At 39.5% G+C, this 26,316-nt stretch overlaps 1 protein-coding gene across 4 annotated transcripts in view; it reads right to left on the bottom strand.

Annotated features, from left to right (window-relative positions):
• grid1a (glutamate receptor, ionotropic, delta 1a) overlaps positions 1-26,316 on the bottom strand; it is a 261,832-nt gene that overhangs the window by 68,020 nt on the left and 167,496 nt on the right. For all 4 annotated transcript variants that reach the window (XM_006783669.2, XM_035904886.2, XM_006783670.2 and 1 more), the window contains exon 4: positions 13,934-14,139. In XM_006783669.2, coding sequence (XP_006783732.1) covers positions 13,934-14,139 — 206 coding nt within the window. The remainder of the gene's footprint in view (positions 1-13,933; positions 14,140-26,316) is intronic.

Genomic DNA, 26,316 nt, shown 5'->3' with positions numbered 1-26,316 from the left:
TTTGAATTCAGGGGATCCCTAGAGTCACGCTAACATCACTATAAACCTGAAGGAAAAAAAAAAACCTGAACACTGTAAACTATACTTTATAAATGTGTGCAGAAATGCATGGTTTTGAGTGTTATTTAACAATTGTATTATTCTTAATAAGCAGCTAATCTAAACCATATTTGGATTAGAAATGGTGTTACCGCTCTAATCAGCCAAAAAGAATATGACTGCAGCCACTGTCTGCTCATAAAGGAAAGTTAATCTTAATACTGAATAGGCTTTTATATAATGTCCACTATTCAAAACTTCAGCTGCACTTCCCCTGCTAAGTAACAGCCATAATGCGTTTCTGTTTGTCACCTCCATAAATTCATGCCACTCAACTAATGACAAACTGTAGCCTTCATTTGTATTGTGAACCGGTCACATCCAGTCCTCCAGTGGATGCAAGTATTCTTTTTGTGTTTTCTTTCTAAAAGAAAAAGAAAACTAAGCAGGCTGTGCAGTACTTCTGGAGCTTTTTAATTATACCTGGCCTCACTCATTAGCACTAAGGGAAGGGGCGTAGACAAAACTGGCAGTGATAGATCTGGGGAAAGAATCAGGGGTGATTGCATATGCACACGTCTGTACAATCTCTGTGTGTGCACAAATGCAAAAGATGTTGTTTGTGCCAACACTACGCACCCCTGCACCAACACCATGCTCTCTGTGTCAGGTTAATGAGTCATGCCGGGATAAACACTTCCAGGTCATAGCCAGCTTTATTCCATCTGAGAGAGAAGGAAGGTTCAGGTGCCAGAAACACAACTGTGCTACATGCTGGAATAGTTTGTTACAACATAAGGGAAAATCTACTTGTTGAGAGTCTACTGACTACCGCTGATATGGTATAAAATTTTACCATATGCGTCACCTGTGAAACTGCGTATTGCTCATGTAGAATGTCGAAAACTGGAGCAACAATAAAAATGGGGTAAACAGTGCAGTAGAGAAAAGAAAAAGAACTGGACAGAGGAAATGAAGACAGTCTAGACAGCGGGGATATTAGCTTTTACTGCTGAGAGGTGCCAAATGGTGGAAAATTGTTTTAGACCTTCTTCATGGTTCGATAAGTTAAAGTGCCACTGATAAGAAGGAATAACATTTGGATCAAAAACATAGCTGATAAATCTTGAGTAATTGTTTTCTTTCTCCAATCCAACCACATTTGGTAAGTCTGTTATTGGAACATTTTTCTCAAAATCCCATCACTGTAACGTTGAAGTGAACACAATACCTGCAAACATTTTTTTCTTCCATACCATTTCCAACCTGTGACACTGACTTTGACAAAATAATTGACACAAAATGGTACAAAGTAAGAGCTTTCTGCCAAACAACATCTATTGCTTTGCTGCCAGAAAGCAGTGGGTAAAATGTGCGTGAGACTTGTATGCATGCACCCTATGTGTGTCTGTCATGTCAACGGCATGACCCTCACCGAGAAAAGTCGTCAAAGCGCTCCATAATACCATGTCAACTGGGGCTGCTTTTAAATTACCATCGCCAAGCGTTTGTGACGCAATAAGACAGAAGAGAGTCCTTGACATTAAAACACAATTCATAGCAAGGGCAAATGTGTTTATTGCAAATCAAACTCAAGTGTCACATGGGTCCATTTTTAATCAGCAAATCGTGATCTCACATCTTGACAAGTGGATCAGTTTGTAACACAGTTGTCTGACATGCAGTCACACAGCATACTAGGACAGCCCGAAGCCTTGAGTCAGTACTGGTTGTTGGCCCTGCCTGTTTCTTCTTTCTTTTCAGTTTCTAGGTAATAGCTCCTCCCTTTTAATAAAGTCAATTACTCATGTATAAGCTGGTTTCCTTCAATGATGTCTCTCCTCCTGGAAGAAGGTGACTTTCAGGCACCCAACTTGGTTTTCATTTTCTTGGGTTTCATTTTGTTGCAGTTATCTCCAGTTTAGGCCACATCTAGTTTATAGGTTAACACCTATTTTTCTTCAGTTCGCTATTTCTGAAATTACGACGAACAAATTAGCTATAGCAGAAACTCTTATATGTGCCTTTCCCCTTTATTCTTGTGTTCTGTGTGCATAACACTACACATGCTCAGAAAGTCTTTTGTGCTTCTTTTGTCATTCAGAAAACAAAAAAGCGTTTTCACCAGTCATAGTAAAGCAGACATGACAAAAGAGAGAGTTGTCAAAAATTATTTACAGGACTAAATCATTTTTAACTATAGACCCAGACCTGATGAACTATGTACAAGCTATTCAAGGAAAAGGGCACTTAATAAAAAGACATGAAATATATGGATGATGAACAAGATGCTGTATTTGGTAGAGAAGGTGCATAAAGCAGAAGACTGAGGCAAAATCAAAATATCACTATATGACAGGCAATGTAGTAATCCACAGTCACCAGTCTAGCAGGTGAAGGTCACAGTACTGCATGCCTAAAACTATATGGCAGTTCACGCAGAGCCTCTCTGACAGTTAATGACATGGTTGCTTTAAAAACAGATTTTCTTCAAGGTGAAAATCCAGTAAATTGAAAAAAGAACTGTGACAGCTAGTCACAGCTAGAAGCTACAGCTGAGTCCATAAGTATTTAGAAAATGACATAAGTTTAGTCATTTTATTTCTGTACACCACCATAGAGAGATTTTGCATCAAAATAAGAACAAGATGAATAAAAATCTAGACTAATTCAGGGTGTTTGAGACGTTTTTCTTTATAGTCTCCCCTTTTTAGGGGCTCAGAAGTAATTAGATGACTGACATATCATCATCATACAGAGAAAAACCTTAAAAAAACCATTTTAGACAGATAACAAAAATTTTATGCGTGGCAAAATAACATTCAGGCACAAAAAAGAAGAAATGCAAAATCCAGCTCTGCATACCACAAGAACTGGAATACTACAGAAGACATTTGAAGTGGAGATGATAGAAATCTTTCTCACAACATCTAACCGAGTCAAGAACAGCCTTGAGGAGGTCTTGAAATGTACAATGTAACAGGGTGAGTTCTGAAGTGTACAAAGCTAAACTCGGTGCTCAGATTCAACAAAACGATACAAAACTGATCACAGAACGCTTCACAGTAGAAATGGATAATGACCCAAAGCATACCGCAAAAGCAAACATCATCAAATGGTGTTACAGTTATTCACAAGTTAAGGTTAAAAATAGCTTTCGCTTACTTACTTTGAGCTAAAATCATTTCAACAGTCTGTTATGCGTGACAAGCTCGGAAACATGTTTCCACGTTTTTGATGGAAAGCATCCATGTAGACAGCATCCACATTTACAAGCTTGACAAAAATGTTTCCAACTGCCAAAGTCCATTATTTTGTTCTCTCTGACTACACTGGACCTATTTAACCATGAGATCATTGCCAGTAGGTACAGTTGGTCAGATACGATATACATTATCTTAGTGCTCATCCCTTTTGTCTTTCTCCACTTCCATTTCTTCAATTAGATTTCACCCATTACCATTTCATGCAGAGGTGCTTTATTATGTTGATAGAGCCCCCACCCCCCTTTAGCGCCCAAAACTCTTTCTCACTGTTAACCTTTTCACTCTACATCCATCTCCACCATCTCTTTTTTTCCCTCTTGTTTTTGCTCTTTCTTTCTCTTTATGTGAGTCCCCCCTTTTAACCCTCCTACTACCTCTATGGAGCACCTTTTTCTCCCTCTCACATTACCTGGCAACAGCGCTTGTCACTCTCATAGCTTGGTGTAGCCGCTGCACATGAGGCAGACCTCACAAAGCCCCTGTCCTCATCCATCAAGTGCGCTGCAGAGCTGGCATGCCAGCTGACACAACCCATTCTGTTTTCCGTCTTATCAACACCTTTAGGAAGCCTCCATCTGACAAGAACACTGACAAAAAATGCTATGGAGTCTAAGCAAATAATTCATTTATATTGCACTAGAAAGGCTTATACTGTGCATGCTTCTGTAAGGGCCTTAAACCAAAATTCTGACTCTGATTTTGTTATACTAAATGCATTACTGCTCAGAACTTAATACAATACAATTAAATTGCAGAGAAATTAATGATCATTTGAATCTCGGCATATTGATCTCCATTTTCAGCAACCATAATTCTACTGTGTCAGTGGCATACTGTAGATAATGACAGTTTATATTAAAAGGCTAATTGATCACGAGAAAAACCTTTTTTTTCCACTTATGTAAGTACAGCTCAAAGATGTTTGACTAGATGAGTGTGTGGAGAACCAGCCTTTGTAGCTTTGATTATAATAAAATAAAGGGAGAAAAAGAAAAATAGCTTTTTTTCCTTCTGACACTCAACAGAGCATTCTTGTCTCAAGAAATGAAGGCTAAATTTTATACAACAGTATACTACTCTCTTCATAGAAACGCACACACGGGCTCCAACCACAATAAAAATAAAAGTGAGAGGCCTTGGTATATAACTGAGCAAGAGGACAAAAACATCAAAGAATGGAGAGAGGTCCTCAACTGGCAGTATTTTTCAATTGGTAACCGTCAAACTCCAGTCTCAACTTGGCCTTCTAAGGTTGCAAAGAAAAAGCTATATCTGAGACTGGCCAATAAAAGCAAAATAATAAGCAGAGAAAGAGAGATGGGTAAATATTATACACAATTTTAAGAAGAACATTTATGAGATGTGAAATAACTGAAACAATGTCTTGAGTGCTTGATGTCATCTTGCAAGCATGGCTGGCCGAGGGAGTGATGTGACATGTTTCTATAGGATAAAGAGGACACTGAACTGGGGAAAGTATCACTCCATTTTTTAGTCCCATGCCGTACCCTGTGAATGACGCGGTCCTGTGTCCTCCTACAACAGAACATTGACTTATAATGTACTTCAAACTATGCAAAAACTATTTAGAAAAAAAACAACAGTCAGCTGATATTCTGCCTATAATGGTGTGGTGTGGCTAGCAGAGTCACCCAATCCCCCAACAAAATGGGCAGTGTTGGGTGTAATGCATTTCACAGTAATGCATTACCAGTGTTGGGCAAGTTACTTTAAATTAGTAACTTAGTTACATTACTAGTTACTTCTATCAAAAGTAACTCAGTTACTTCAAGTTACCCGTTACTTTCAAAGTAACTAGTTACTAGGGAAAGTAACTTTGGTTTTACTCACAATTCTCTTGTTAATGTGTTGCTTCCCTAACTGGATACCCAGCAAGATTGCCAGTCTTCTAGCTTACTTACATGTTAGCACTACCCTGCCACAAGTGCACTGTGCCACCTACCAACAGACAGGAAAAAATAATGTGCATATTTCCACAAGAGAAATCCCACGCCTGGACCATCGTCGACTACTGCCATGATTCTAGCCTACGTCACAGCGTCACGTGCGCTTTTTTACATCCAACACGAAAACTGCAGTCATGGTGCTTTCGATTGTGCTCAGAACTCGGAAATTCAGCCTTCCGAGTAGGAAGATGTAGGCAACTCCAGACTGCAGATGAGCTGCATACAGGGCTGGACTGGGACAAAAAATCGTCTCAGGCATTTTGACTAGAGACCGGCCCGCCATTATAGGAAAAACCATAAAGCCGTTGAATGAAAACAAACGCTGTTGTGACAGTGATGTTTACTGTCTTGTTGGTATATATGTATCAATCTATCAATCGTTTGTTGTGAGATTCAGACAATTGTTTGTTAAAAGCTAGATATGAGAATAAATGAGAATAAGAAAGAACAGTATTTCTTTGTGCCCCCCTCTCCCTGTTAACGCCCTACCTGGCCCCCCTGGCAAAACTTTGCTAGACCTGTCCATGCACAGTTACCAGCTGTCAGCTACATAAAAAAATGGATCCTGGTGTTATTTGTTTATCAGAAACAGTTCATAACTTCCCTTCAACTCATTCATGTCACCTAAAAGGTAAACCTGTTTCTCTTTCACCTGTTCAGCTCTGATGATTCAGTAAGGACATCTCCTGGTTTCATCTTCATGTTTCCCTCTCACCACATATCCAAACCGACATCATGAGATGAATGAGAAAAGAAGAGACAGCTGCAGCGTAAAGACACAGAGGCCGTGTCCAAATTCATGGGCTGCATCCTCCTGAGGACCCGGCCTTCGCAGTCTACGTGGGCTGGGTCCTCAGAAGGTCGGGTAGGCTGGAAGTAAACGGCTGTGAAATTGGACGGTCTAGCCTTCGGTCTAGCGTTGCTGCTGTCTCGGTGGATTTTAATAAACTCGGCCGTCTGCTCCTTTCTATCTAAAATATAACAGGACACTGGCGTAAATTCTCAACCATCTCACACTTCTGTTTAATTAGTTTTCTGTTTGACATTCATTCAGCTGTGTGAAAACCAAGGAGGAACCCACCCAGGGGATTAATAAAGTTTTATTTTATCTAATCTAATCTAATAACTTTAATCTCAGCCAAACCGATTTACAAACGAACAAATAAAACACTGAAAAAAGACCAACAATAACATTTTTAGGTTATCAAAGTGACTCATATATTACGTTAAACCTGAGTAGCGAAAGTCTGCGGTGATCTGAAAATGATGTGCCGTGAGTTGGGCCGTTCTCGGCGGCTTCAGTGACCCTTGAGCTCTCGGCTTGCTATCGAGCTGGTGGATAACAGATGTCTCAGAAAAGGTTGAAGCACTTTTGCAAATATGCAATATCTTGATAAACCAAGCAGATATTTGAAGTTTACACACCCACATTCTCGCCTGAAAATATGTTAAAAGTTTATTTTGTGACTCAGAAAGATTAGTATGAGTAATTTTAAAACTTAGTAGCGGCCGCCATTGCTGGAAACTGGAGTTTGGCTGGGCCGCGCTATGAATTCTGGGATATGGTGGGCCACGAAGGACACACCCGACCCATCCTTCAAATTCGGGGAAAGGGAGGACGCATTTGTCGGCTGCATTCGGAGGAGTCTACGAATTAGGACAGCCTTCGGCGCGTCGCTGTGGCGTAGTCGGTCTACAAATGCGTCCTCAGGAGGATGCAGCCCATGAATTTGGACAAGACCTCGGACTGGCGGTCGCCTCGGGTCTCTCCTCCTCCTGCCTCCCCTTTCCCTCAACCACCTTGAGCACTTGAGGTTGTTTTGTTGCTTTAATTAATTTATTATTAACAACAATATAAAATTATGCACAAAAGGAATTACTAATGTAAAAAAACAACAACATGGTTTTATTTATATATGTTTATATATATACGGTGGCCCCTAGAGACAAAGCACGTACAAACTCCAAAACACATTTCTAGCGTTAACTGACCTTCCAAAACAGAGCTACCTAGATCACTTAAATTACACAATTGAAAGCATATGTGTATTGTTTGTGTATTTTTACACAAGCACTCATATATATTCAAATAATTTTTAAAAATGTTAATTTACCTGTTACTACCACACACCAAATCCGGTCGTTGGTACTTCCTGGCCTGTGTAGCCACTAGGTAACAAAAGCTCAACACTGCGCCTAGCAGCCTGTTGTGTTTTGTACGTGTTTTGGAGTTTTTACGAGCTTCTGAGTTTTTACATTACAGTTACAGTTATATTGTTACTTTGATTACAAAGTATCTTCAGTTATCTCCCGATTATAGATAGAAAGAAATATGCTTCTGTCTTCCTGCACATGCATGCTACAATCAACTTTCAGGAAACAGATTTAAGTTTTTGTTCCTAAGGAAGAAAAAGGGTGGTGTGTTCTACAGGTTTTGTGTGTGCAATACTGAGATGCTGACTGCATCCAGGAGAGGAACAATTGTATAAAACTGCTAAGACAACATCAGTACTTGGAAAGCATCTGCACAGACAGCATGCAACCTCAAAGCTAGCCAAGAACCCAGAGTGATGTTAAAGCTGAGTGCAAATGTGACCTCGACCCATCAGTTTGACCTGCTGGGTGATCTTGACCAATACTGTAGGAAGAGCAGTGAATCTTGTGAACTGTTAACAGACAGAGGGGTAATGGACGGTTTGCTGTGACATCCATACCTCATTGGTCCTTCGGCCAAATGAACTAAAACATTTTCGGGGTGACCCAAAACTTTTGAGCAATAGTGCATTTACTTGGATTAAATTATATAGTTACACATATTGAGCTTACCATTAGGACACATTATTCATTTTCAGAATTCGCATTTAGCAAAGGTATTTGAGTTGCTTAAAGCATTTAAATCACCATTGGTGAAAATGAATGATTATCTCACAGGGCCACAGCCTAGAGCCAAAAATCTAATTTGAGTGTCTTCAAGAAATATAGCCTGGGGCTGCTCCGCTGACAATTAATTGGTGAGTGACTTTGGTAACTCATAAAATGTGTCAAGATTTTTTTTTACCTAAATGTGCATCATTTTAAGTAAGTGATTTAGCAAATGCTCACTAATACAACCCAAGGACGAAGAAATGGGACAGCTGAAAGCTTAAAATTCCACTTTATGGCTCTCTAAAAGGCTTGTGTGACTCCAGTGAAATACTTCTATCATGAAGGGAACAGAGAGCAGTCAGGTGTCAGAAAAGAGGCACAAATGAAACAGACAGAAAACGCTACATCGTCTCATGGCCAATGTGAACAAGAGACTAGATGGCAACTGTCTAAATGAGAGAGGAGAAGCGCCCAGAATCTCACCATAATACCACAGACAGTGTCAATGTCATGCAGTCTGTTTATAATACCAGAATGACTGTGCCCTGGGAGTGGACAGGAGAAGTGACGACAGACTTGTGATTGAATGTGATAGATAGAGAATCATCAAAACAAAATGTGAGACTTAGGACAGTCTCGGTAATGCGCACAAGGTGGAAGAACCTGAAGGTAAAGTTAGGAATATGGGGTCTACAGTGGTAATAGTCCTTTGACAAACTGTCAGTAGAACAGAGGTGCCCTTTTTTCATGTGCTCAATTCACCCACACCTGGCCTTGTAGACGATGGACTGATGAGAATATGGGACTTAAAGCATTAGAATATTTTTTTAAAAAAAGAAGGGGGCAAAAGGCAAGCCACTATGCTAGCAGGTTTGGAAAGGGTGTCAAACTGACAGCCTTACGTTGAAAAATATTATCATCATAATCTTAGCCACTGCAAATTATCATGTTGTGAATAAGGCTTAACCTTAAATAACATGCAAAAATCTTTAAAAGAGTTGACATGGAAAGCAAAATGTCAGGTCAAATCTATTTACAGTGCCAGGAAAAAGTACTTGGCCTCCTGGTTTGAAGGATAAAAAAATAAAAATAATTGTGGCTTTTAAAAGTGGTTAGCTCTACAATTTAGAAGCAGCTACTGAAAAGACCCAATCAACTCTGTGGTTTAATCTGACCTTGTGACAGCCAGCAGCATTTGTTCGACAGATCTCAAGGGGGAGTGTGCAGTGATAAAAGATCAGAGAGGTGTAGAAATGTCAAAGACTTCAAAACAAACAATAAATTCTTAAAATAAATTTGAAATCTGACTGGGGGCCAATGTAAGAAAGCCAACATGGAGGATAAGTAGTCTTGTTTGCATGTGCTGGTTAGCAGCTGCGCTTCATTCAGCCAAGCACTGACAGAGTGACACCTGAACAGAGCCTGTTACCATAGTGAAGTTGAGATGAAATAAATGCATGAATAACCTTTTCAATATCACTTAAGCAGAGAAAGAGCGTCACCCTTCCAAGTACCCTAAGTTGAAAAAAGCTAGTTTTAATAACAACATTTATTTGTTTATTAAAACTTAAAGTGTTATCGAAGATCACTCCCTCGTTCGTTGCAAATGGTTTTTATACAACTTTAAAGGACCAAAGTCATCCACAGCCTGTCCCTGTAGCTGCGGTCCTCTGATTTAAAAGTTGGATTTTTAAAACTGCAATGGCACATCAGACTTTCTCTGCCTTATTGAGCAGCTGACGAAGAAAGAAAGAAAGAGATTCAGTTTGTGTACTATAGTAAATTGAGAGGGGAAATTCTTTTGGAATATGGACAGTCATTCTGCTGGAAAAGCAAAAGACCTTAAAGGCTATAAATATTCATGTTTAAGTTGTCAGGTTAAGAGGGTTGTTATTACTGAAGTCATGTTATGTTTGGGCCCCAGCCTTTATGCATCTCTACCATCACTTGCATCTGTTCTGTTTCTGAATCTTTGTACAGTATTGTGACTCTTGGCGCCTCTTTGTACTTGTCGGGGATCCTTTGTTGTCCTTTTTCCAATCTTTGGGGAAATTGTGCACTTCTTTGTAGTCCTCCTAGGTTTTTTCTGTAGTCCTTTTGTGTCTCTTGCTAGTCCACTTGGGTCTTTTTACAGACCCTTTTTAGTCTCGCTGTGGTTGCCATGCATCTTTGTGTTGTAATAGATTTCACTCAGGTTAGTTTGCATCTCTTTGTAGTTCTTTGTGGCTTCTCTTAAGTAATTTTTTTCTCTGTGTTTTTCTTCTTCTCTTTGCAGTCAACTTGGTTCTCAGTATTTTCCTGTGTATGGAGGGAGGGGGATGGGAGTCTTGAGCTTTTTTCTTTTTTGCTCTACTTTATACTCATTATGCATGTTTTACATCTCTTAGTGGTTATTCAGTGTGTCCTTCAAGGCTACCATAACACATTCTGTCATACCTTTCACATATCATTGGGACAACTAATATCATCAATTTCAGTTAGCTATTAAACACATTTGTTAACATTTACATCACACTGGTGCCTACAAATCGATGTCATCTCATGAGTACTAAACTCCTCAAGGCATCATATTTTCCACTGAGATATTTGCCTATTTGAATTTTCTGCCCCAGCATCTTTGGTGAGGTGTGGACACACTGACAGCCATTACAAAGGTATTAATGAAGCTTTGATAAATGTACATATCTCCAACACTTACATTAACGTATTCACAGGAGCATTTGGAGAGTGTGCCAATTGCAAAGCTGCGCTTATTTCGTAGTCCCCAAGATGCCTGTCAGATGCCTTATGCTAATTGTATAAGGGATGATAAGGGATATAGTTCTCTAGATTAAATCTTTTGTGAATAAACGACTTATGCACCAGCCTGTGTACCTGTATACTAAAACAGAATTCACTGCAGCAAAGGAAAAGATCAAAGCAGTGTGTCATTAATGAAACTTGAAAGCCTCTGTGTATTCACGGCCTGTGCGCTAATTCATTTGTCTGTAAGTGCTTCACTTTTAGATTAATTGTAGAGCATTGACAAGAAGCTAATCAGAATGCAAGTGAGGGTTTTGACTTACAGGAGGTAAAGGCTTTTTCCTATGGTATTTGCTCAGAATAGATAGAAAGATTAAATAAATGAGCGCAGAGGATTGAGGATAAACAGAGGTGAAATAAAGTCCTGTCAGGGTAAAACCTTTGACAACACACAAGTATATGTACACAATATATACATGTGATATGTTGTTTAAGGTGTCAAAATGTTATGTGAAGGATTACATTACAAACACAAGTATCATAACATGTCTACCCTATCATCCAGCATGCTGAAAGTGCAACTGAGCTACAATGGCAATAAAAAGACAAATATGGACTAATTTTAGGTCTTGCTTTTGTAAAGCCAATCACTACATCAGCATGGCCTGTTTTCAGCTCCCACAGCTCAACCGTAGCATTTAATACTTTAACATTTAAATCTTTCACAATATGAGACATTCGTACCACGTGAAAATAGCGCCTTCCATAGTGTTCCAAAAACAAGGATAAATAAAGGCTCAGCTGAAAAGAGTTGTCACTACCGCCCATTCTGTTAGTATTAAATCTCTGCAATGCCTAAGTAATTACTTTCCATGGATTAGTTTTGTGGACTATAGTAATACCATAACTTGTCTTATGTTCACGTCAAATATCATTAAAGGAAATTTCCACTAAGCAAATATAATGGACTTAATAAACCATTACCTTCTTTAATCTTGTATTTACCAGACAGATGGATGCTACAGGTACGATAAAATCTAACAAAAAGATTTTTCTATTGTGTAACTGGCATCATTTCTTTATCTGCAACCATATTTTAATGTCCCTTTTCCTTTTGTACCCTTCGAGGTCAAACCTTTTCAGGTCTGTTTGAAATCTTCTGGAAAAATCTTTAACAGCGTGTATCTGTCCTTGCCAGAAGAGCAGAAGATTGAGTGTCAGACCTCGATGCCTTTGCTGGCCAGAATAAGCCATTCAACTCAGTTTTATTTTGCCATATTTCTTCACTGTGTCCAGCAATTCCAGTGCCACACAAGCCCATTCTTCAAACATGCTAATGCAGTACATTACATAATATTTCAACACGCTTTGACAAAAATCCCTGCAAAAAATTAAAGGACAGCTTTCACTTCAGACACCCTTTAACAGAGAGAACACAGGAAAACTTGTTTATTTTCATGCAGCAGTTTATGTTTTTAAAACTGTTTTGAGGAATGGCCAGCTAATTAACTAATGAACTTTGGACTTAGTGAGGTGAGATTAAAGGCAGAAAAGATGTCTGCTAAAATAGAGTTAGATATATTGCCTTCTTTTTTACGCATCCATCTCTAGTAAGCAAATATGATCTAGAAGGAGCAAATAGCGGGGGTGTTACTAAGAGCTTCCAAATTGGGATAGTATGACCCAGAATGAGTTGAGAGAGAATTCTCTGTGACAGCTTATTTTATCTGAACTCTTGATCTTTTCAGCATTAAGGAACAAATTATTGTTTATTATTGTTTTATTGTAGAAATGCTGGTTATATTGTCTAATTATTTACAGCATTATATGTTTTCTTGAGTGGCTTTTAAAGTCCCAGAGACCATCTTTCAATGGAATACCAACAGTCACAATCATCTATATTTGGCCTACCAAGTCATGTTTTGCTTCACAAGTACTGTTGTACTTTCCAACAAGGGTACTTGGTGGAGAAATCCGTGTTGCCAAGTACAACAGTAAGACATTTCTTGTAGTTGGTCAACACATCTTAGTGTTGATTTTGGCCTACAACTTCTTACAGAAACTCTCTAAATCCTTTAAATTTCTTGACTCTTGATTGGCAACTCAAAGTTTCAGCTGCCTACACAGATTTTCTGTAGGACTGAGGTCTGGAGATTCCATAACCTCAATGTGCTTCTTCTATAGCCAGTCTTGTTTATCCACTCTGTTGCCTTGGTGGTATGTTTTGGGTCATTGTCATGTTGAAAGACCCATCCAGCATGCATGGATGTTCTGGTTGAGGAAAAAGGGGTTCTTGTCCATGATTTTTTAGTACAAGGGCTCATCTATTGGCTGCTCAATGTGGTAAAGTAATCATGTTGCCTTAGCAGAAAAACAACCCAAAGCATAACGCTTGCACCTCTGTGCTTGACTGTGGAGATGGTGTTCTTTGTCAACCGTCACCTTCTCACCAAGCTTCTTGCTGATGATCTTGTAGCCTATTCCAGCCTTGTGCATGTCTACAGTCTTCTCCGTGTTAGAGCTCTTTGGTCAAGCCCATGGTGGTGGAGCGGATGGAATGGATGCAATGTATACTTTAGGCATGCTTCATAATTATAATAAGATGAAATCAGGAGTATCTGTATTGTCAATATAATGTCATGTCCACTCTGTGGGAGCCAGAATTCTGGCTGGGTATGGGATCAAATATTTATTTCACTCAATGACATGCAAATCAATTTTTGTAGTTTTATGTAATGTGCTTTTTTGGATTTTTGGGTGATATTCTGTCTACCTTCATTAAAATGAAACACCTATAAAAATTAGAGACTGTTTTTTTTCTTTCTAAGTGCACAAACTTAAAATTCAGCAGGGGCTCAATTAATTATTTCCCTCACTACTAGTGTACTTATTTTCATTTGCTTCAGATTAAGGGTGCCAGGAAATGCTTTTCTTTTTATGGATCATTATCTCTATGCAGCATTTGTTTTTCCTCTTGGTGTTTGACTACAACACTTTGTTGTTGCATCCATTATTGAAAAACAAAACAAAACAAGAGTCAATAACACAGCCTACCTGGTGGACGAACACCTGTGCACCTCGAGGGCTCATGAGCAACACGGCCCTCCGTAAAGTGTCCCGGTACCGGTTGAGTTCCTCAGTGCGCATCGTGTTGAAGAGGTCAGTAAATACCCGACTAACGTTCCGGTCCACCCTCTGCAAGGAAACGTCTAGACCCAGCCGAGACGCCTGGTCCATAAAGGTTTGCAAACCTCGGATATCTGATGGTAGACAAAAGATGGTATGAAAATATGATATGGGTGAAAATGCAAAAACACAAACAAAAAGAGAGGAAGAAGCTGTCTTATGTGGTGCTATATTCGAGAAACATTTAATCACAAGCTGCACTTTCAACCTCTGCACACACAGAGTATATTCTCAGGCTTCATTCCAAAAGGCTTAAAGGCAGGTTTCTTTCTTTGCTCCTGATCTAAAGCGTGACAAAACACAACAAGCCCTCCTGTCTGTCTGTTTCGTGGGGTTTACAGGATATGAAACTGCAGGCAGGTGTTGCGGTCCCCAGAGATCTTTGTGTGTGTCTATGTTCGCTATAAAGGAAAGTACTTTAAAATGCCTGCATTGCACATACAAATCAGAGGTGATGTGCAGCAGTGAGTTCACAATAAGCACACCAATCCCAGCAGTCACAGGGGGGAGCAGCTGCCCAGCATGTGCCAAGTCATGCTGCATTGTTAAAGAGAGGTTGGGCGAAATCGCTGGGGCCAGACCTCTTTCTGTGTCCAGTGTGTGTCTGTGTGCGTGCATGATTAGGTTCCTACTGTTGCATCAGTGAAGGTTTGATGAGTCATCGAGTGCTCTAGTGCTTTAGTACTCAGAATGGACAAAATACAGGGGCATATGCACAAATGTAAATGAGGCTGAAGAAATTCACAGCTTACACATCTATGCACAGAACCCATTGTACCCATTTTTGTTTTTATTTTTGCTACTGAGGGCCAAAATCAGAAATTAGGCCAACAACCCCCCCCCCAAAAAAAAAACAAAAAACAAAAAAAACAACAACAACAAAAAAACAAAAAAGAAAATCTAGCCTGAGCACTGATGCAACATCTTAGTATATTGACCCTGTTTCTCAGTCTATATCTTGAGGCAAACTGTAGCAGAAATGTGTACCAAATGAGACAAATCATAAGAATTAGATGGAAAGTTTTTTTTTTCCTGAAATTGCTGCAGCGAAGTCTATTTTGAGGGTTAACATAAATAATCACAGTTGCTCGTGGATTCTCCTCAGAATACAAATGTTCAAAGGGCAGAACAAAAGAGGAAATTAAATGATTCATCATTTTGAGGCATCCCTAAACTTACAGAGAAGCATTCTTTGAAAACTCTTTCACTTGTAACTGCACACTTTCTTTTGTGCCTGAATTGAAATAATTACCCCCGTATTATAATTTGAATAGAATGGGTAAAAGCTCCACCTTTGACAAATCTCTTTTTGTCCCATTTTCTTTGCATACAAACTTAATCATGGTTTCACAACTCGACCCTTACAATTCATTTGGCTACATGAAGTAATTAGATATCTCTATATGCAATACTCAGCTGCAGTAACTGACTAACACTGACTTTAACTTTGTATTCACTGCATGTGCTGCTGATGAGACAATCAGCAATTTTGGATAATTCCAGGTAATAATAATAATAATAATAATAATGGATTGCATTTATATAGCGCTTTTCAAGACCCCTCAAAGCGCTTTACAATTCCACTATTCATTCACATACTGGTGGAGGCAGCTACAGTTGTAGCCACAGCTGCCCTGGGGCAGACTGACAGAAGCGAGGCTGCCATATCGCGCCATTGGCCCCTCTGGCTAACACCAGTAGGCGGTAGGTGAAGTGTCTTACCCAAGGACACAACGACCGAGACTGTCTGAGCCGGGGCTCGAACCGGCAACCTTCCGATTACAAGACGATCTTGAGCCACGATCACCCGGGAATGATTGCTATTATTCTATCAGTGAGTTCCTCAATTTTATGAGAACCTGTACCTCTGATATTGCTGACAAGAACAAAACATATTCGTAATCGACCACCATTGTGCACCAATATCTACGTTTGCTGGACAGGTTTGCATCTGAAAACTGTCAAATCGACACAGGAAGGCTGTAAATTACACATTTCATCCAACAAGGATCTTGTCATATGCAGTTAAACATATACTCTGTTTTGTGTAGTGGTATAATTACAGTGTGAGACCAAGAGAAAGAGGAGGGCAGATAGTCATATTTTAACCCCTGATTAGCCACCACCACTCATTATTATTCCATGTACTGCGTTTTAGACAGACGGTATATATTATAGTTATTATTTTACTGTTAGAAGATGTTTCATAAGTGGTGTCACATTTATCATCAATACATTGTTTGGGAAAATGAACCAAAATACAGGCTAATGATAGATTATGTGCTGTAAGATTACCTATATTGATTTAAAATGAACAGTAATACTTTGATGCTAAGCCCCTGCTTAAATGTATCTACTCGCAGAAGCGATCAGATCTCGAACAGAGGCCTCTAACTGAAATATGCTACAAGGAGAGTATAAATGGGTAGAATTTCTCTAAACTGAAGTGACTCGATAAGGAGACAAATTATTATGGATGCTTTTTATTAGTCATTCAAAGAGCTTTGTCAACTCTACTGACTTGAGAATTCTGAGATGTGGGGAATATTTTGTATCATAATCCAGTTTCAAGATCTAAAAGAGAATCTGAACAAAAATGTATTTTTTACATTTATGAATGAGATGGACTTCTGCAGATCTTTAATCAACAAACGGCATAATAACGCAATGCAGATTTCATCAATACCACAAAAGATCTGGAGGAACTGGTCAACACTCCATAACAGGAAGATAAACTGTTGTCTGAAAACTTGTAACATGCTGTAACAAAACAAAACAAAAACCAAAAAAAAAAAGGTTTATAATCCCACGAAGAGCAAAGGGAAAGCAACCATGCGATAACTATTCTATGAACTGATAGAAAAATTGGACTTCAAAGTCAATATCCAAACCCATAGCAAACGTTTCCACGGGGAAACCTTGTCAGCCATGGATAGGGCAGCAGAAAAGAGGATTAACGTGGAATTAAAGGTCTGATTTTTGGACATGTTTACCCAAGCGGAATTTCTGAACACAAATCTGCAACTGAAAGTTTTAGATATCAAAACTTGACCCTTACACAGACTCCCTTTATCAGTCTCCCCCCCCCCCCCCCCCCCCCCCCCCCCCCCTTAACTCTGGAAACTTACCAACTACTCTTGTTTTCTGTCTGGCCCTCGCATATCTTTTTTAATAATGGTATAAATCTTTTTTTTTTAGAGCGGTTGGAAAAGATTGAGAGAGACTAAGAAAGACCCCATGAAAATGCTCTAACATTCATTTCAGCTCTAACTTACACTGAAACTAAAGCGGGACTCCCTTTTGGATTGAAGCAATGCTGAAATGAGCACATCATGATCAAAGTGCTCAGAGGTTTTTACTGAGCCGTCAAGCTGCGCTCCAATTCAAGCGGAAAAGCTTGAGAAATGGCTATGCTACCAGCTTATGTTTACTCAAAATTGAGATGAGTCTGTTTAAGTAATCAGTGTTATTCTTGCAACAATAACGTCAGTTAATTATATGCAATGCAGATTTTTTTGCAAATTTGTAATGTTTCAGACACTGAGTGTTATGCACTGCAATTACAGCCACACAGAGAGAAAGGGAGCTAGGCAGAGAGGGAGAGAGAGAGAACGGGATATTCTCTTCACCTTCTTCTTCCTGGGTCTATATTTAAGTGCTTTAAGCTGAATTTGTCTTTATTCATTCTCTGACTGAAAAGATATATTTTCTATGATATCCATATGCCATATCTATACAGCAGTAAATCTGTTAATCATGGTTTCATTCTGAAGCACTGCCCGTCCATCCCTTTATCCAATTCAAGGTTGTGGAGGGGCTGGAGCTCATCCCAGCTGATAATGGGTAAGAAGCGGGATACATCCTCAATGGGATAGATGGGTCTATCATAGGGCTAAAAAAGAGAAACAGACAGATATTCACTTTCCCATTCACACCTACAGCCAGTTTAAAATCATCAGTTAACCTACTGTAATATGGATGACTTTGGACTGTGGGAGGAAGGTCTGAGGTGGCCAGAAGGTTTGAACTAAGGCAACAGTGCAACCTTTTGCACCACCATACCACCCACTTACCACTGTGCACTGCGTCTGATAGCAGTTAGATCTAAGCAAGTTCTGAAAAAAGGGCATAGATTCCTTTAAAAAACAACATTTAGTCCTATTTTCTCTGAATAACATAAGGATGTGCATTGAAAGGTTTGTTTGTTGCTGTAAGAAGACAGTGATCAGTACATGATCAGTACAATTATTAATGGGACATCTTGGAAACTATAATAATAAAAACAATCCTACACAATTTAGTGAACTGGACTGCAGACTAAAAATACCAGCTGAATCTCTATGGATTTGTGATGCAAATCTTTCATATAAATCTGTTTTTGTTTTTTCTGTTTTAATTTGATATTTATTCTTAAGCTTATTTAATGTTTGGTTCTGATATATTTGCCCTTTTATTGTGCACTTTCTGAAAACCCCTGTTTGCTGTCATTCTTTGTATGAGTAAGAACATGTTGCATCACTTTGTTTTGACAGTAAAAAAAGGGAATGGAAGCACAATCATTAATATAGTTCTAATATAAAGAGTCTGGTCTAAATAGGAAGTGGAGGGGGAGGACTGAAATGGACTTACAGCCTTGGAATGATTATTACCTCAGCCCGGACTCTGTGAATGGACTCAAATACTGAACAGTGAGTGCATTTCTGGCTTACATCACCATCACATGTGTCTTATTCTAAGAGTGATACAATCAATCACCCTACATGCATTTTGCTTTTGGGATTATACAGCTTTGTGTACTTGGAATGGAGAAAGATGAAAATGCAACAACTGGAATAATAACACAGAATAGCAAGCCTTGATAAATAAAAAGTGAAAAATCAGTATTTGCGCAATATACAAGGATTAAATTAGTTTTTGTTTTTTTTTGTCAGAGGCCCAACTTATTATTATCCCGAACTTTAACTTACTGGCTAAACAAATGATGATTATCAATTAATAACTGGGAAAATAAAGCATATTTTAAAGGAAAATATTAATGTCTGACCATGTATGATTTCTTTTGTCGATGTCAATTAGAAATCAGCAGCTGCTATTTATGCGAATAACTGAGAAATAACCACAAATAATGTTTTTACATTTTCTGCTTCCTATGTTTTTCTTCTGTTTTTTATTATTGGTACTTTGGGAGCTTTAAACATGTAAAAGTATTCCTTTACTGGTATGTACTGTCACTGGACACCTCTGTAGTTACACCATGCTAGTGTTGGACTGGACTGTCTTTTGCCTTCAGAACTGCCTTAATTCTTCATGTCATAGATTCAACGAGGAAATACTCTTAATACTCTATCTATCTATGCATGCCAAATTCTGGCTCTACTATTAAAATGTTACCACAGAAATTGAGACACATAAGGCCAGGCAACATTTCTCCAATCATCTTTTGTCCAGTTTTGGAGCTTGTACAAACTGTAGCCCCAGTTTTAGTTTTGTTGCGGACACGAAGGACATCTGATGTGTTCATCTCCTGCTGCAGTCCATCTGTTGACATGTTGTGTGTTCAGAGATGCTCTTCTGCGTACTTTGGTTGTAACAAGTGTTTATTTGAATTATTGTTGCCATCCAATCACCTTCCCCCAGTCTGCCATTCTCCTCTGACCTCTGCCATCAGAAAGGTATTTACATTTAGAGAACTGCTGATCACTGGTTATTCTCTCTTTATGGACCATTCTCAGCAAACTAGAGACTGCCCTGTGGGAATATCCAATTAAATTAAATTAACACTTTCTGACATACTCCGACCACCCTGCCTGACACTAACAACCACGACATGTTCAGAGTATCTCTTTCTTTCTTCCCCTACTGATGTTTAACATGTCTACACGTCTCAATGAGCGGAGTTGCTGCGAAGTGATTGACTTCTTTGTATTAATGAGAAGCTGAGCAGGTATTATTTAAATATTCTCTGTATTATCTTCTATTACTTTTCCACTTTAATTAATTTTTTTAATCACTCTCTGCTCTTATTAGAGCCAATAAATGGAGGTCATGTGTACTTTTACTCCCTGTGAAATTAGCTGTTATGTTAGTTAGCAGTGTTAAAGACCTTGTGGTGTAAATGTAGTCAGTGTTGGGAAGGTTACTTTTAAAATGTATTCCATTACAGAATACAGAATACATGCCCCAAAATGTATTCTGTAACGTATTCCGTTACGTTACTCAATGAGAGTAACGTATTCTGAATACTTTGGATTACTTAATATATTATCATGCTGTTTACAACTACGTGAATGTGATTTATTACTGTTACTGAAGGTCCGCGGCTCCGAACCGTAGTAAAGGGACCTCTGGCTAATACGGTGGGTTCTGTGTCGGGCTCGTAGCCGAAAACTAGCTTTACTTTGTTGTCTGGGTCAACTTTGCTAGCGAGAGATAAAGAGAGGAGTTGAAAGGCTGCTCCAACGGAACTTATTGTTTTTGGAGGAAAACACGAACACAGCGTACAGTCGAGTCTTAATAGCTTACTTACAACTGGGCTCGTCAGGCACTCTTCTTGGCTGCAGTGGTTATTATTATATTTACATGCTTCCAGCTCCCGTTTTTGCTCGATGACAGCTCGTACTTTTCCTTTTTCTCCCTCCCTCGCTCACAGACACATAATGTGTATGGCAGTCCATTCTCCCTGCAGCACAGACTACACTGCCTATGATGCTACATTCTTTAGAGCTATACCTGTAGCACTCTGCCTATTAGCTTAGCACAACAACAACAACAGGCGCTCTCTCACCCAGGAAACACGCAGAGAGAGAGCGTCACCCTGTAACCATGGCAATTATAACGCTGCCGCCTGGAACAACAGAACGTAGCTGTCAAACAAAACCCAAACAGTCCTGACCCGCGACAATAAGAAACAGGGAAGTACCGCCGTGTAATCCATTTATTTCAACAAAGTAACTGTATTCTAAATACCACCTTTTTAAACGGTAACTGTAACGGAATACAGTTACTCATATTTTGTATTTTAAATACGTAACGGCGGTACATGTATTCCGTTACTCCCCAACACTGAATGTAGTATTAATAGAGATGAAATCAGGCAACACAATAAGACATGCATTAAAAAAGGACATGGCGTAGAAGTCTTCCATACATTTCCTATGATGTGCTGCTGGCTTGCTAAAAAACTCCACGGGAAATACCCTGTGTTTGTCTATGTCCAGACTCTCTCTGTGTTATAAACGCATGTTTTACATAGGAACCACCCCCTACTTGGGACCAAAAGCAGCCTAATCAATCTTACACCTAATACCAGGCTAATTCTCTCCTTCTTTAACAGCGATATGGTCACCACAGGGAGGACAGAGACAGATGTAGCTGCTCCACAGTCATTACTAAGTGCAGGTAACTCTGACAGACCTGCCAAGGAGCATCCTGAAAAATCAACCCTTCTTTTAGATTTCCTATAATCTTGACTCAGTTGTCTATTATGCTCTTCTTGTTATAATAAAAGGACAAGATAATTTCTAAGAAGCTTTTGTTTGCAGATAGTCTTCCCACTGTCCTTCCACCCCCACAGAATCAATACCTGGCTTCCTTTAGGATACACTCAGTTATGAGTAGCTATTGTGTAAAACACACCCTAAATGGCATACACAGAAGCATACACATAACATATCACAAACCTTTAAATTGATACTTAAGGTTTAGAAAAATCTCTTTTCCCCCATGAAAGGCTTAAGCAGAGTTATTTTTGTGGCATTTTCTGGCCTTTTGCAACCTTTTTACTTTACAACTCATCCCAAAAAAGACATGAATATGTGTACAAATGCTGAAATGTTTCACTCAAATCCACAAATTTAAACCTTGTAGTGCTATTACAAAAATGTGCCTAAACCTTCTTGTAACTCTGGAAATCATATATGCCACGATTGCTACAAAACTACAGTCAAATAAGGTGAAGACATTTGACTTTAAGCCAAAAAGGACGGCATCACAAATGAGGTAGTTCTCCTTTCCCTCATTTTTAAGTCCTTATTTATGGCAGTGCTAGAGCAGGACCAGAAAATTCAGCTAGACAGATATTCATTAGTTGGATTGGATTGAATTTTGAGATTTAGATATTCAATTTTTAGATTCTTAGAAATGTAATTTCAGCTTGAGTGTCCCTCTCAATTAAAGAAGCCTTCCTGACCAAGTGCAGGCTAACCTCCGTTCACCTCAGCTTTGCCAAATTAGTGATCTTGCTGTTAGATTTAGTGATTTTCTTTTTAAAAAAGAACCCAGTGGCAAATGCAATGACTTCTTGGCTAAACTGGTGGCAGTACTGTGCCACAAGTGTGAGGTTTTCCCCTTTCTCACACAACTCTGTGGATCTACTCTGTTGCACAAGTGTCAGAACCTGTGACGTCTGCACACGCACAGTGTTGTTCTCATGATTTGTTACCGAGACAAAGGGTGTGCAGTGTGTGAGAGGGGCAAAAAAGAAATGCAAAAATGCAATCTTTTGCTACTCTTTCTCTCATTAAAAGTGGTCACTAAACGTAAAATAATGGAACAACCACGATCTTTATGTTATGTTCATGGCCATTTTGTCAAAGGTGTGGCAGATATAAAATCAGCAAACCTGATGATGATGTCATAGTCTGCACACCTATACCATGAAGTCCTGGTGGCTAAAGTCTTGAATATTTGCTGTTAATGACTGTCCTATTAATACTTGTAATGCAAGTGTAAGTCAGCTTTCTCTCTCACACACACAGACACACACTCTCACACAATATTAATCCAATTTGTGTTTGAGCATTAAAAAGCTACCATTTAGCAATCACATCTTTTAAGTAGCTTATTGAGCAGGTGTGTGGTAGGTAGGCATGTTAAGCTAGATTATCACCTAAGTATAGCATGATTGACTTATTCAGTTTTTCCTTTCTGCTTAATGGTGTCTAAAAATAAACAGGTATGTTTACAAGGGAAAAATTAAAGTCAGGGCAAAAATTCAACTCATAACTGCAAATTTAGTGAAAAAGAAAGCTACCTTCAGCTGCTCCTTTATTCACAAGAGGACACCACAGCAGTTAGCACCCCATGTTTTCATTTGGAAATGTTTTTTACCTGGGATGCTCCAAATAACCCCAAAGGGACTTGTATTCCTTCCTAGGGTTAAACTGGGAAGCTTTTGCTTGTTACGTGAATGTGTAACTCACTAGACTACTGAGACACATAACTTTAGTTAAATTAATATATAAACGCAGACAAAAGTCAGCAGGGGCAGTCATCTTTGTGTGGAAGTTTCATTTTGAATGTAGTAGGTTTGAAAAGAATGCTCAAAAGGCTGCACAGTCCTTGATGGCAAACTCTCGCTTTGCTATCAAAAAGTTTGTTTTTCAGTGGAAGAGATTAATTTTCATGGCCTTTACATGAACTGGATCTGTTTGGCCCTTCTCACAAAAAAAAAAAAAAATCTGAAGTATCAGATACCCTTCAGTATTGTCAGAGAGCATGACTTAAATCAGCAAAAGTAGGGCAGGCTGAAAGAAACAAAACAGCATAAGATATAAAAACTGCTCCTGAATGAAAAACACAAAAATTAGACTAAAGAAAGAAGAAAAAGAAGAAAAACAACAAGAGCAAAGCTGAAAGGATCTTTTGGGTAGCAATAAGCTGTTATAGGATTATCATATAATTTTGCTTTCTTCTATTTATCTGACGGCACAAAAGCCAAAAAACACAAGGTTGTTTCACAGTTGTAAAACAGTGTTGTCCAGCTTCTCTTAGAGCTATAGAAGTATAAGCAGGTTATCTCTGTAATTTGTGAAAGAAATTATGGAATATGGTCTCTCAGAACTGAGAATCAAATTATATGTAGAAAATGTACAATGACAAATGTAACCAGAAGAGGTGAAGCTGTAGAAGTTGTTTACATAATGTGCTTTTTTATGCAACTGGTGCATTGGTGGAGACTGGAATGAATTGGCTCCCCTGACATGCTTCATTACACTGTGCTATATATTTTACCCCTGAGGTCAGGGAAGCCACTTGTTTAAGCTGTAATAAAGCACAAATCTCACCCCGTGCACTTCTAATGTAGAGTAAGGTGTTAGTCTCACAATTCAAAAGCAAAGGCTTACAGAAATAAAGTGATTTCAGTATTTTATACTAGTATTTCTGAGTAAGCAGATAGCATAGTGGTGATATATGTGAAGCAAGAAGGTGCTGGCTTCACTGGCCACCAGGGACTCTTCTGTGTGAAGTGTGAATGTGATCAGAGGTGGGTTTTCTCCAGCTGTGGCATTTAATTGATCCTGGATTGGCACTAAGGGGTCCAAAGAGTGCCAAGCAAGTATCCACACCATTACACCAACTGCATCTGAATCAAGGCAGTATGGATCCATGCATTCATGCTGTCTACACCAAATTTGGACCCTTCCATATTAATGCTGCAGCAGTTTCCTTTTCTTAGCTGACGGCTGTGACACCCGGTGTGGTCTTCTGCTGCTCTAGCCCATCTGCTTCAAGGTTGTATGTGTTTAGCATACAGAGATGCACTTCTTCTTTATATGTGGTTATGAGTGACTGTTGTATTTTTATTAGTTTAAAGCAATCTGGTCATTTTCCTCTGAGATCTATCATAAAAAACACATGCCTAAATACACCGATGCCTTCTTGTTCCAGTAGCCCACTTCTCGTCAGCGTGCCCTGGTTCCTCAAAACCTGACGCGGACCTTGTTGATCCGGGCGACGTCCGAGCTGGCATGCCTTCATATTTATCTGTCTCGCTCATCTGGAGATAGAAGCCACTGACATAAAGACACAAAAGCTCCTTACCATGCATGGAGGGTTTCACCCCAAGTCCAGCATCCTGAGGCTGTACGCTAAGCGGAAGGAAGGAGGTCTGGACTAGTGAGTGTCAGCACCACAGTCTAGGATGAGACAAGGAACATCCACGAATACATCACAAACATGGCCCCAACTGACAGTGTGCTCAGTGAATACCTCAGGCAGCAGAAACCCAAGAAAGAGGAAGAAGGTGAGGAACCATCATGGAAGGACAGGCCCCTGCACGGTATGTACCACCGGCAGATAGCGGAGGTGGCTGATACCCAGAAATCCTGGCTGGAGAAAGGTGGACTGAAAGACAGCACGGAGGCACTAATCATGGCAGCACAAGAACAAGCACTGAGCACAAGATCCATAGAGGCTGGGGTCTATCACACCAGGCAAGACCCCAGGTGCAGGCTGTGTAAAGGCAAGGCATACATGGAACGCCATAACCAAGTGGCCAGTATAGTGTACAGGAACATCTGTGCCGAGTATAACCTGGAAGTCCCGAGGTCAAAATGGGAGATGCCCCCAAGGGTGGTGGAGAATGACTGAGCTAAGATCCTTGTGGGACTTCCAGATACAGACGGACAAAATGGTGGTGGCTAACCAACCGGACATAGTGGTGGTAGACAAACATGAGAAGACGGCCGTAGTGATCGATGTAGCAGTTCCGAATGACAGCAATATCAGGAAGAAGGAACACGAGAAACTCGAGAAATACCAAGAGCTCGAGAAGATGTGGAGGGTGAAGGTGACGGTGGTCCCAGTGGTAATCGGAGCACTAGATGCGGTGACTTCCAAGCTAAGCGAGTGGCTCTAGCAGATCCCGGGAATAACATCAGAGATCTCTGTCCAGAAAAGCGCAGTCCTAGAAACAGCTAAGATACTGCGCAGGACCCTCAAGCTCCCAGGCCTCTGGTAGAGGACCCTAGCTTGAAGGATTCCCCGCCCACAGGGGTGAGCGGGGATTTTTTTTATATATATACATATTCACACTGTTAAAAAGAGAGACGCCAACACTGATAATGTGATCTGAGCTCCTGTGCTGTGAGGAGTTTCTATATTTCATTTTTGCAGATCCATCACTGATCTGACAGAATTTCACACTGCTGTCATGAAACTAAAGTGTTATGTAATATAGCCTGGTATAAGAGGCAAAAAAATATATAATAAATAAGATGAAATGTAGTTCCTTTACTAACAGCACTAACAACCATCTGTCACCTTGTAGTTCAACTCCAGGTTTATGCCTTTACTAACCTTTTCTATATCATAACTCAGTCAAAGTTCAAAGAAAGTGTCTGACTTTTCTGCTTACAGAGAGTCTTTCAGAAAGTGAAACATTTTCAAACCTAAACATAAATCAGTATTTATCGTGAGCATTTTAGTCCACTGGCTGAATCAAGTAAATGCAGTGGACCGGTAACGTCTAA

The sequence above is a fragment of the Neolamprologus brichardi genome, chromosome 13 (assembly GCF_056152115.1).
Source record: "Neolamprologus brichardi isolate AB-2024 chromosome 13, ASM5615211v1, whole genome shotgun sequence".
Classification (NCBI taxonomy): domain Eukaryota; kingdom Metazoa; phylum Chordata; class Actinopteri; order Cichliformes; family Cichlidae; genus Neolamprologus; species Neolamprologus brichardi.
This window is presented reverse-complemented; position numbering and strand designations above follow the sequence as displayed.